Source organism: Canis aureus, chromosome 9 (genome assembly GCF_053574225.1).
Source record: "Canis aureus isolate CA01 chromosome 9, VMU_Caureus_v.1.0, whole genome shotgun sequence".
Lineage (NCBI taxonomy): Eukaryota > Metazoa > Chordata > Mammalia > Carnivora > Canidae > Canis > Canis aureus.
In genome coordinates, this window is record NC_135619.1 from 17543788 (window position 1) to 17557072 (window position 13285).

A 13285-nucleotide genomic window follows, 5' to 3' on the forward strand; every position below is an offset into this window, starting at 1 on the left:
GCATTGCATTTCAATTCTAATTGCATGATCAAACCAACAAATTGGGCTCGAGACAAAAAAAAAAAAAAAAAAAAAAAAAATCACCCAGCTGACAAAGACCGAGGTTGCAAGAAAATGCTTTTCAAGTACAAGTAATGCAAGAAATGACAAGTGAAGTGAAGGAGAGGTTTCAAAGCTTGAAAGACAGTCATCAATACTGACAGATTACTGTAATTCTGGCTGCCAGCATGATCGATTTGGACAGCATATGACAATCAATATTGTCCTCATTTAGTGAACAACATTAGATTCATAGTTACAGAAGATGTTCCCAGGATAAAATTTAAACTGTATTTAATGATCATAAATAGCACAATTTATGCTGTGGAATCTTAGTGGGTACTTTTATTGGGCATAAAATAACTAACACAGCAGTACAATTATCTAAATATAAGTGAGTTTATTATATATTCTTTTATCCCTTTATTTCTCTTATGAGGATTAAAGTAGTAACTGGTGGTTTTCAAAGCCTACTTCTATTTCAATTTCTGTCGTAATTTCTGTTAAGTTCTATTGATCTGTTTTAGAACACATGATTTTTTTCCTTAATGGAAACCTACCTGATTCCTCAAAAACATACATTTTAAGATATTTCTGATATGTATTTTTTATTTAAAAGTTAAAGACATTTATATTTCAAAATCTTAAAAACACCTAGTTGTAATTTAGTATATAAGGTTGCATTTAAAAATCAAGTAATCTACCTGTATGAGATCATTTCCCCTGACATTTAGAATCAATATAGAACTTTGTGAATCCTTGTAAAAGGTGACTATGTATTTCTCAGATTAGTAAAGGCTAGGAGCACCTTTATTATATCTTTAAATAGTATGGAGAAATAATTTCCATATACCTTCTAAATTCAAGCTTCTGAGTCAAGAAAAATTTCTTTGATCTGTCTGATTTTATGTTTTTATTCTGAGTGTTCCAGAAATGGTCTCACTGAAGGAAATTGCTCGTATTTGCTGTGTAAATGAAGTGTTCATGTTTATTCTTTTCATCTGAAATTATCTCTCTTCATCTTAGAAATTTTTTCCAATGTGGTATGTATTAATGTCTCAGAAAGATTAACTATTAAAAAACTTCAAGAAACAGGCCTGAAAATCCAATTCAATCAATTAACCTACCAACCAACCAAACATAAAAACTCAATTAAAAAATTCCTTGGTTTTGGGTAGAGTTGTTTTAATACTGACTGTAATCTTTACACGTAACAGAATTAATCTCTCCACAAAATAATGTACCTTATTTCATTTACTAAGCACATCTAAATTCATTACTTCATTTAATCTTCAGAATAATTTTGAGATGGGTATTATCTTTTTTATAAAGAAAGTGAAGTTTAGAAATTTTGTGACTAGCCTAAGATCACAAGGCAGAGCTTGAGTTAAAATCAATTATTTTCTAACTGCAAATCCAGCCACCATACCTCTAGTATAACATGCAAATCCGAAGTAGTTCTCAAGAGTATGAACTTAGGTGCAGGAAAAAGAAATTAAGCCATAGCCCCAATACTTTTAATTCTGCTACTTGGTAAGGTATGCATCTTAAATGTTTGTACCTTGGACCAGAAATAGCTTGTGTTTGCTAAAAAAAAAATTAGTTCCTGTTTTATGACACAAGAGGCAAATACAGCTTTGTCCTACAATCTTTTTTTTTTTTTTTAATTTATTTTTTATTGGTGTTCAATTTACTAACATACAGAATAACCCCCAGTGCCCGTCACCCATTCACTCCCACCCCCCGCCCTCCTCCCCTTCTACCACCCCTAGTTCGTTTCCCAGAGTTAGCAGTCTTTACGTTCTGTCTCCCTTTCTGATATTTCCCACACATTTCTTCCCCCTTCCCTTATATTCCCTTTCACTATTATTTATATTCCCCAAATGAATGAGAACATATAATGTTTGTCCTTCTCCGACTGGCTTACTTCACTCAGCTTGTCCTACAATCTAATCTCTCTCATCACTTTCCCAAAAGATTTTTTTTTAAAGATTTTATTTATTTATTCAGAAAGAGAGAGAGAGAGAGAGAGAGAGAGAGAGAGAGAGAGAGGCAGAGTCACAGGCAGACGGAGAAGCAGGCTCCATGCAGGGAGCCCGACGCGGGACTTGATCCTAGGTCTCCAGGATCACACCCCGGGCTGCAGGCGGCACTAAACCACTGCGCCACCGGGATTGCCCATTTTCCCAAAAGATTTAAGGCATTCTTTCAACTGTGTCTTAAATGAAATGGTGGAGGACACTAACCTTAAGTGAACATCAGGATGAGGCAAACTGTAAGGAGGCAAAAATCTGAAAGAACACAACCTCAGAGGAGTTGACAATGTGGATAAAATTAGTTTATGGGTAATAATCTGTATATTCCTTGTATATATCTGTATGTATCTATATAATCTGTATATAACTCTCTAGAGATATTATGGAATAATAAATAGAATCATTACATTTTACAACAATGACACTTCAAATCTGAGCTTTCAACTTAAAGTGAAGATATAACTGTCACTAATAAATGCTATATCCATGTCCTTAAGCTTAATCAATGTATAATAATGCCACGGTCCACCTATAATTCCATTTCACAGTGTCAGAATACAGGAGAAATTACATAGGAATCAGACTGCTTAAGTAAATTTTCATCATCAAAAGAGAATATATGTGGCAGACTTACAATAAATCCATTTCATGTGGAACAGAACATAGGATACTTTAAAAAACCTTCCCTATAAAGCTTAACAATTTATTAAGTAAAAGAAAAATAACTGAAATGCTTTTAATCATAGAGAAAAGATACATGGAAACACAAATTCGTTTTAGAAAGGAATATCAGAAAATAATTTAAAATTGTATACATATTATGTCCCAGGCATTGCTCTGAGCTTTATACGTATTGATTCATTCAGTTCTCATAACACAATGAATTAGATGTTATCATTCTCATTTTATAGATATGGAAACTGAGACTCAGAGAGGTTAAATAATTTGCTCAAGGCTAGACAGCTAAAGAAGTAATGGCCAGCATTTGAGTCCAGAAATCTGGCTCCAGAAGCCATGTCCTTAAACACTCCATATCCTCTCCTACTTCCATGTCTTTATCTTGTTCCCTTTGCCTGGAATGCTCCTCTCAATTTCATCCACCCAATTAACTCTTTATTCATCATCCTTCAGTATTTAATCCTCATATTTCTCCTAAGTATTTCCTGACACCACTATCCCTCTTCCAGCTGAGAGGCTGCTTGTCATTATACATCCGGAACACTGTACATAACTCTGTTACCACATATACACTAAAAACAGTATATTTCCTCAACTAGATTGAATACTTTATGATGACTGGTTATTTCTATACATTTAGAGTATAGTACCTCGCAGTACTCTAGAGTATTAAAGTACCCCTGATGGGGCCCTAATAATTAACCAAAAGATAAGCACTCATTAGTAGTGTATAAAAGAAAATACATCACTCAAATATAACTGCTCAAATACTAGGGAGGAACTCTATCATCTATATATCAATAAACACAAATTCACCTAACACATAAGAAATACCTACCTTGGAAAGTAGACATGTATTAGAGAAGAAACCATAATGTTGAAAAGGATACAAGTTTTGATACAATGGAATCAGAGATTTCAGAGCACGGCTTGCATTTATAGCTGTTGCTCGAACCATAATGGGTAGGACCTTTCCATTCACAATAGCGCCATCAAAAAGTGGACCAAAGAAAGGAACCTGGTTGAGAATTTAGAACATAATTTTATATTCATATTGGAGAAAGATTAAAAATTAAAATAATCAAGACACTGTACACAAAAATGGTTTTACTTCCTCTTTAGTTTTTCCTTCAGTAGAAATAGTATTCAAACTAATTTCTTCTCCATGATTCACACTTAAAAAACAAAAAATGCTGAAGGTCTATAGAGTTTCCCATTCAAAAGAACTGTGCTTCATTTAATTGACTAAATAATTCATATTCTCTGACAGTTTTCAAATTTTCGTAGCCTCAATTGTACACAAAAATCTAACACTGGAAATAAATTCCTTCTCCTCCACTGCATAAATTTAGTAAAGATAATACATTCTTATAGGCAGCAAGTTAGTTTTTCATTATTTTTGTGTGATGCCAGTTCTACTTCAGAACCTAAGAGACATTTATTAGAAAATATCTATGCTTTGATATTTGTCATTTCTACCAGATGACTGACAGTTTCAAAGTTATTCTATTTGCATATGGTTGGGACAAATGACAGCTGAAGGCAAGGATGGGAGCTGTGGATAATATAGAATACAGTAAATATTTCAGGCTTTGTGGCCATATATTGTCCCTGATATGTATTTTTTAAATTTTTAAGAAAGATTTTATTTATTTATTTGACACAGATTGAGAGAAAGAAAGCGCACCAGCAGGGGGAGTGGCAGAGGGAGAGGAGAAGCAGACTCCTCCCCCTCTACCCTTCCCCGTGCTGAGCAGGGAACCTAACATTGGTCTTGATCCCAGGACCCTGAGATCATGATCTGAGTTGCAGGCAGATGCCTAACTGAATGAGCCACCTAGGCAACCCATCTTCTTTGATTTTTAAAAAAGAAAAACTGGGGGCGGGGAGGGGGGGGGAGATCACTGAAAACAAAACAAAAACAAAAACAAAAGAACAAGGAGAAAAAAACTCATTAAAAATGTAAAATCCATTATTGGCCTGTAGGCTATACAAAAATAGAAGTGGGCCATAGTTTGCTGACCTCTGGTTTAGATAAACCCTAAACAATCTGACTATAAATTTAAATTCACACATGGGAAACTTAGTACAATTCAAGAAATTCTAAAGATTCATGATCAACTGTCAAAAAATACGTTTTCCAAAAATTCAAAAAGTATTCAATTAAAAAAAGAAAGACCCCAAAACACTACCATACTTTTTTTATATTATTTTGAAAGAAAAGACTTCTGCAACTGTGTTTCAACCCTATGCTATAAGAGATCCAACTAGAACAACTTTTTTTTTTTTTGACTTTGTAGAACTTTCATTTATTAAGGAACATGACTAAATAATCATGACATCCTTAGTAAGATATATCAACTAAAAACACAGGAATCTTACATTCCTATCCTAAAGGGAGTGATTTCTTCTTATTGCATATTTTAGGAAACTATTATCATCCTCTTAATAAAAGGTAATCCTTTTGTGAGCATAGTAGAGAGGAATTTCTACTCTGGTATCACCTTAGCCTTCTCCCATTTGAACACAGTTTCTTTGCTATTTTTCCAGTTTTAGCTCCTTCTGAACTAGACTTAGACAATTTACATAGTTTCCAGAGTCTGTGTCTCATTTCTGTTTTTACAACCTGATATGCCTAGTTTAATTCTTCTGAAAGGAGAAACTCACAAACCCATAAAGAGCTCAAAATATATGAAGTGTAGGATAAGGAGTTCTTACCTCTGGTTTTTTCATTATTTGAATACTGAACATATGATTTTTCATTGGATATATTATAATAAGGACATCACCAAATTCTGTAGGAATAATTCCTCTCCTGTAGTCTCTAGTATGCTCTGACCAAACAATGTGTACTTCATCATTTCCCAAATGTCTCAACTGGAAAACCAAGAAAATAGTTGATAGTGCTTTAGAAAAAAGATATAGCTTTTCATACAGTTACTGACAACATACTATAAAAAGATTAAAAAGTAAAGAAATTAAAAAAACTCATGAATTTCCTTTGATCATTTTTCACATGCAACACAAACATTCAAAATATTTGGAGACACTGCAGGAGAAAATTTTCAGCTGTCTCCTGTCAATGAGAAGCAGGGAATAAAAAATATTCACATACAGCATAGACACTCAACTAGTAACCATACTAGTTTCCCACTACCAAACCTTTTAAAAGATTGTTTAAATGTTTAAAAAAAAATGAGCAATACAAGATTCTTCTTTTTTCTAACCACTCTTTCAAAGGGCTAATGAGCAGTAAAATTGCCTAAAGAAGGCAACAGGAAGAGAAGGGAAAAAGAAATAGATAATTCATAAACTGGGTAAATAATCTATTAAGTAAGAGGAAGTTGATTGTATATGGTTCAACAGGTTTTTTTCCAGGGTTTGCCTATGAAATGTTGTGTATAAAATTCTGGCAAACAGACTTCTTAAAATGTGTTAGACTCTCAAGATATTGTTTAAATATATTTTGTGCTGCTTACAAAGGTGCTTCTGGCAATCAGAAAGAGTTAACATTATAATTAAAATTATAAAAATTTAAAACATCCAAAAGTTGGATTTCTAAGTTACTAGAAAAATGAATACATTACCCATTAGTAATGAGTTTCAATAAATTGTAAAGTTTTCTTCACAGAAATTATCATATAAACATGTATTTTAGAAGAAATGTGTGGGAAATATCAGAAAGGGAGACAGAACGTAAAGACTGCTAACTCTGGGAAACGAACTAGGGGTGGTAGAAGGGGAGGAGGGCGGGGGGTGGGAGTGAATGGGTGACGGGCACTGGGTGTTATTCTGTATGTTAGTAAATTGAACACCAATAAAAAATAAAAAAAAAAAACAAAACATGTATTTTAATATAAAATTTGGTTATCTTAGTAGATTAATTGATTCTGTCACTACAAACACTCGAGTCCATTTTTGGTGCTTATCTCACATGGGTTTCTTTACTACTTTCAGATAAATTGACATACTGTACGTGTGACACATTGAAGGTTTAGAAGCTTTGGAGGAGAGAACTAGGATAAATGCCATCAATATTTTCTGTATGAGCTAACATACAAGCAATTTTTAAAGTATGCAATCTACTTGGCTTTAAGACCACAGAGTAGGAAAAAAGTTAAATGTGTCATTTCAACCAATAAACAAGAAGTCTAATTAATGAAAGGCTCTCTTCTGTTATCCTTAACCCTGAAATTGTTTTAAAAAATTTTTAAAGTAAGCTTTACACCCAATGTGGGGCTCGAATTTATGAGCCAGAGATCAAGAGTTGCACACTCTACCAAATGAGCCAGCCAGGTACCCCATTACCCTGGAGTTCTTAACTTGGGCTCATGGGGTGTGAATATTGAAAATTATGTGTAAAATTTTATTTGTGTATTTTTCAGAGGAGAGAGTCTATCAAATAGGAATACATAACAAAGAAAGCCAAGAACCAGTGTGCTAATGTCCCTCATGGCAGTCTATCTAGAAAATCTTAATCACAATGAATGTCATTAAAGTATCTGAAAACACGAGGCAAATTCCTGAACTTTAACATTATATTCCTAAGCAAGAAATGCCCCCTCAGACACTTCAAAGTTTTGTAAGACAGGACTCAGGTTAAATCTAGGGAATAGAATCTATTATTTTAGAAATACAGTATACAAATATTTATTTTCTTTTAAGGAGACTTTTTTTTCAGTTTTAAGCATATTAATTTTTTTTTCTTTTTTTGAAACCATAAACATACTTATTGTTCCTACTGTATGATGTTAGGCCTAACTATCAAAATATTGTTTAAATTTTAATTGTCAAAAAAATAAAATAAAATAAATTTTAATTGTCATTATTTACACCAAACCACACACATGTGTAGATACACACACCCCTTGAATGATATACATTTAAAATTTAGTACTTGAGCTCTGGGACATTTTTAAAAACCAAATGGATTACACAACTTAGAAGAGCCATGGCTCTATAATTTCATTTTTTAATCAAAATACTTTAAAAATATCCTTCCTATACAACCATCCCCATGTGTCAGCTTCCCTAATAGGTTTATGTTAACTGAATACAAAAGAAATGTGAAATAAATTTAACCAGGAGGGATGATCCAATCTAATTTTGATACATTAATGTCATATGCTGTACATGTTACAATAGCAGCCAGATCTAATACTAAGCTCCAGGCTATACTGAGATTTCCAAATGGCAGATTGTTCTAAGTGATATCAAGTATAATTGAAGTAATAAACGATAGTAAAAGCTGAGCACACTGTCAGGAAGAATTTAAGTATTTACTTTTTAAAATTAAATGAGTTAGGTTAGGAAAGACAAGACAACTGAAATAATGCAGGTCTCAATTTACAGAAAATTCCTTTTATTTATCTGCTACATTAACCCTTGAACTCTTGCCAAAGCTATCTATAATTTCTAGTGTCCACTTATCTAAAGAAATGAGAGAAAAGGGCAACTAAAGTTTTATCTTATAACCCAGCTTGTCTTCAAATATCTACCACAGAGTATTAAAAGTCTGTTATAGAAGTTTAATGGAAAAAAACAATATATTTTTACTAAGATGCTGTAATCAGATACTTGTGGCAAAGAACCACACATATAACAAAGTCATTCTAAATATGTTCAAGCATTCTGAAGGGAAAGCTTCAAGAACATCCTTATCATTTTTGAAAGAGTAATTATGTTGTTCTGATTAGGCATGTTTTTGTAACCTTAGGTCTTTAAAACCTGCTATATAATAAACACAAAGTGAGAAACTGCTAATCACTGCTATGCATTATCTTAGGAATTTTTGAAAGATTACTGAAAGAATGAATTTTGAGTAGTAACAGAAATTAAGAAAAATTTCAGTAGTATGTTTAACATATTTAACATAAATATATATAATATTTCATGTTTATTATTTCATGTTTATCTTTTATGGACTTACAAGTGTACTGTGTATAACTCTCCAGGTTTTTCTATACTCTGAGGACTCTCAAAGAATTCCTACCTATATGTTTTTGTACCCAGATGCCAGTCACTTCTGAAATGGAGTACAAGACTTTGGGATAAATCTGTTAAAATGATTGGCAACCAAACGATTCTTCCAACTCTTCAAATGCTGCTGAAATAATTTTACTTCAGGGTATATAATATAGGCTGAGATTATCCATAATCAGTTCATAAAGATAAAGTACTTAAATGAAATTCAACATGTGTAAAACTGAAGTCCTCAATACACTATAGAATATCAGCATTGGAAGAGACCCTAAAGCTCTGATTTCCCACTGCAGTATCCCTGACAAGTAATCCTGCTTCTGTCTGAATACTTCTAGTTGGGAATTTACACCTTCATGAACCAGCTCATCCATTTTTAAAGAGCTACAATCAAAATATTCTTTATACTGAGCTAAAATTTGCTTCCGAAAGCTAGTTCTTCTAATATGACCAAGTAAATCCAGTCTATATTCTATATATTATGTTTCCAGATATTTGAAGAATGGCCTAATATACATCTCAATTATTTCTTTTCCATGTTAAATGTGTCCTTAGTTCCTACTCTTTAGCTTACAAATCTGTTCATTATCCTGTATTATTACCTCAGTTTACTGATGTTTCTATTAAATTGTGGTATCCGGAATTGAACATATTATTAATATATGCTCTAATACAATCAGTCAACAAAGGATCACTTCCTTGTTCTGTTAACTAAATTATTTTTTACATTATTATAGAGTTGGCTCAAATAGAAGTTGTAGTCAATTCAAACTCTTAAGTCTTGTTATTACAAAGTTCTAAGCAAGTAAAACTGACTGCTGGAACTAAAGGGAGATTTTCATATTTATTCTTATCAAATTTCACCTTGCCAGTTTCAGATTATCTTTAAACCTATCAAAGTCTTCTGTTAGCCTGACTCTGCTATTCAATGTGTTGGCAGTATCTTTTCCCAGATTTGGGTTACCCTTATATTCAATTTCTTATGTGTCTTCATTAGATTTTGGATTAAAATGTCAAGTGGGACAAGTCTGGGTAACAAAGAGCCTTATACAGCAAGTCATCATGAATGTTCCTCCTAGTTGGAATAATAGCCAACATTTATTAAATTCTTACTCTTCTAAGTGCCTTGGCATAATTTAGTTTTAACAACAATGTTACAGAGTAAGTACAATTATTATTACCCCTGTTTTTACAGGTGAGGAATTGAAGCTTAAAAAGATAAATTAACTTGCCTAATGTCACATGACTAGTAAGTGGCAGAGTTAGAAATGAAGCCGAGGCAGTCTAATTTCAGAAACCATACTTTAACCACCTTCCTATATGTCTCTTTAATAATTAATTTATGTCTCTAGGTAAGATTATATAACCAGTCATGAATATACTTACTGAACTATTTTTAAGACCACATTTCTTCAACTTGTTCACAACAAACAACTTAGCTAAATGCTTTATACTGTCTATGGCCTTCCCTGATCTAGCAATCCTATTAAAACAAATTAAGTTACTTTGATGTGATTTGTTATGGTGAACTCATGGTGGTTCCTAGTGATCACTACTTCATTACCTAAGTGCTCAGAAACCATCTGTTGAATAATCCTATTTTGTCAAGTATTGACATGGAGCTCATGAATATTAGTAATTTTTGTAGTTAGTAACTGTTCCACACTCTTTCATGAAAATCAGATGTTTGTCTATCTTAAGACTGTGTTTTCATTTTCCATGATTATCAGAGATTACATTCAATTCTAGATTTCCTCAATGCCTCAAAATATCATTGATCTGGAGCTGGAGACTAGATTTCATATTTAGTAACTACACCACCATCAGCTTACTCTCTGACTTCCCCATTTCTGTTAAAAGGACCAAATGACTAATTATAATTACTGAGGGTCAAAATCTGGAAGTCTTCAATTTCTGTTGTCCTTACAATATCTTCTAAGGAGGTCTTCACTTAAAAAAAAAAAAAAAAAAAAAAAAAAAAAAGAACATTTGTTTCTTTTCTTTCCTTCCTATTCCCTCTCCTGTTGCCTTAGGTCATGTTAGTCCTCCTACATACCTGAAGTAGTTCATGAGTTCTTAAAAAGCCTTTCCCCCTCCTATCCACTTTTCTCCATACATTAGCAAATACTGAAACCTGACTAAATGTGTTGTGCTGCCTAGAGTGTAGATACGATGGTGAAAAAAACCCCAAACAAATCAGACATAGTCTCTGCTCTCACAAAGCTTCAAGTCCAGTGGAGGAGACGGAGTAAAATAATTAATAAATAATTAATGAGACAGATAATCCTCTAAATATACTTCTCTGGATGCAAATAACAAAGAAAAGTGATGTATAATGGTACTTGAAGAATGCAGAGAAGTTAATTAAGTTAGGCAATTTATGAGATAGTGGTATACCTGTAGAAACTGAAACTAAGTAATACTGCCTCAAGCACTCATTCTTTCCCTCATCTTCCAAACACCCACATGTAGCAAAAGAGAAACTATCATATACTCTTCAATCATGTTATTGATTTTAGGTTCATAGGTTTAGGATTATGCATATTTTCATATGTCCACTTGCTGTCTGGATCATTCATTTTTAGTAATTAACTAAAGCTTCTTAAATAGGCATGGTGTTTAGGATATAATTACCTTAACGGGGTGGGCACTCAATACAAACTGCTAAGTATTAAAAAGATAGCTTGAAAATGCTATTGAATTGTGTGATTTATGTGTAGAAGATGTGTTTGAGAAGACCGTAGCTTGAAAACTGGTTTAAAATGTTTCACCAACAAACTGAAAAAAAGGGAAAATCCCTACTGGACTTGACTTCTAGTATAATCAAAAGCCTGGTATGAAATTTTCCTTTAAAATATTTTCCATCACAGAAACTCAAAAAAACAAAGCTATTATATTGGGAAATTTTTGGAATCTGAAGTTTTAGAGAAGGAGAAGCAGCAGTTTTCAGACATGTGGGATGACTTCTTTTTTGGTTAGACTTAGACCTAAATGAGAACTTTAACAGTTCTTGGAAGAACACCAGAGGGGGTTCAAGTCTGTATGCTTGTTGTGTTGAAGAAATGGAGAAACACAGATGGGAAAGAAAAAGGATGACAGAAGAAAGAGACTTAAGAAAGGGCTCAGAGAAAGAACTAGAGTAAGACATGATCAGGTTAAGTCTAGTTATAGTATCGCAGTACTTATCCAGGTAACTTTTTTGTTATTACATAGCACACAGCATGAAAAAAGAATTATCTGCAATTACGGTATCCATTTAAAGATTCCACTTCGATGGTGACCAGAGGTATAAGTGCTATAAAGAGTATAAAATAGGGTAATGTGGTAGTGTTGCTGGGTGAAGGGGATTCTTTTAGCTAGGATGGTTTGGAAAGGTCTGAGAAACTGTCATGTGAATCTGAGAACAGAACAATGAGAATGAAAAAGCCTGATGATGTAGAGAAAGAGCATTTCAAATGGAAAGAACAGTAAGTGTACAGCCTCTGAGATGGGAATAAGCTTGACAAGCTGGCAGGTTAGGATGATAGCCAGTGAGGCTAGATTGTGCTAAATGAAAAGTAACAGATGAGATGAGATCAGAGAGATAGGCAGGCAGGTGGCCAAATTATAGGGCATTGAAGGCTATAGTGAAGAATTAGAACTTTATTCCACATACAATAGAAACCTACTGCTATAGCATCCAAATCATACCATTTGCAATGGTGAGATAAATTTACTCTGAACCACTTATTTTCCAGTTTCTTTATCCTCTATTCTTTTTTATTTTTTTTTAAGATTTTATTTATTTATTCATGAGAGACACAGAAAGAGAGGCAGAGACATAAGCAGAGGGAGAAGTAGGCTCCCTGTGGGAAACCTAATGAGGAACTCGATCCCAGGACCCGGGGATCACGACCTGAGCCAAAGACAAATGCTCAACCACTCAGCCACCCAGGTGCTCCTATCCTCTATTCTTATCATAAAAGTATATTTACAGAAATTGGGGTTAAGGACAGAGTCTAAGATATTAAAATAGAATTATATTATGTAAGGCTGTTACTTTGGGATTAAAACTATAATTCCATTTATTAATCAATTATACTAACTACACTTTTACTAAAATAATGAAAATTTTATTATTATTTCTTAAATTTGTTTTTGAATTCATTTTCCAGACTATATTTAGCATAAAAGTTCTTTGGAAAGTAGAATATATTTCAATTTTATTTATAGACAAAATAAAAATAGATTTAAAATTAAAATCAGACCAATTAGGTCAATTAAAGCTCGTGTATTTGGGAAACTATTGTGACCAAATTACAAAACAGAAAATGAAGTGCTATTACACTAACAATATTTCAGAGGAAACTGACTTAAGTGCCTCTTTCTCTTCTTTTGGGGGGGTGAAGGAAATGATAGACTGGAGACTCTAAGTGGATTACAATAATCTCAACTTGATCTTCATAAAAGTTCTAAAAGGGTGATTCAGCTACTTATGAAGCAGAGTATCACTAAGTGGCCAGAACAAGGAGACCAAAGAAACGAGACAAGCTCCTCTGAACACTTTATAGTAA

The 13285-nt window shown here is 33.2% G+C and overlaps 1 protein-coding gene across 13 annotated transcripts in view; it reads right to left on the reverse strand.

The window, feature by feature from the left end:
* RALGAPA1 (Ral GTPase activating protein catalytic subunit alpha 1) overlaps nt 1-13285 on the reverse strand; it is a 249000-nt gene that overhangs the window by 26509 nt on the left and 209206 nt on the right. For all 13 annotated transcript variants that reach the window (XM_077909040.1, XM_077909039.1, XM_077909038.1 and 10 more), the window contains 2 exons: nt 5472-5630; nt 3644-3771 (listed from right to left, as the gene is read on the reverse strand). In XM_077909040.1, the coding sequence (XP_077765166.1) occupies nt 3644-3771; nt 5472-5630 (287 nt within the window). The remainder of the gene's footprint in view (nt 1-3643; nt 3772-5471; nt 5631-13285) is intronic.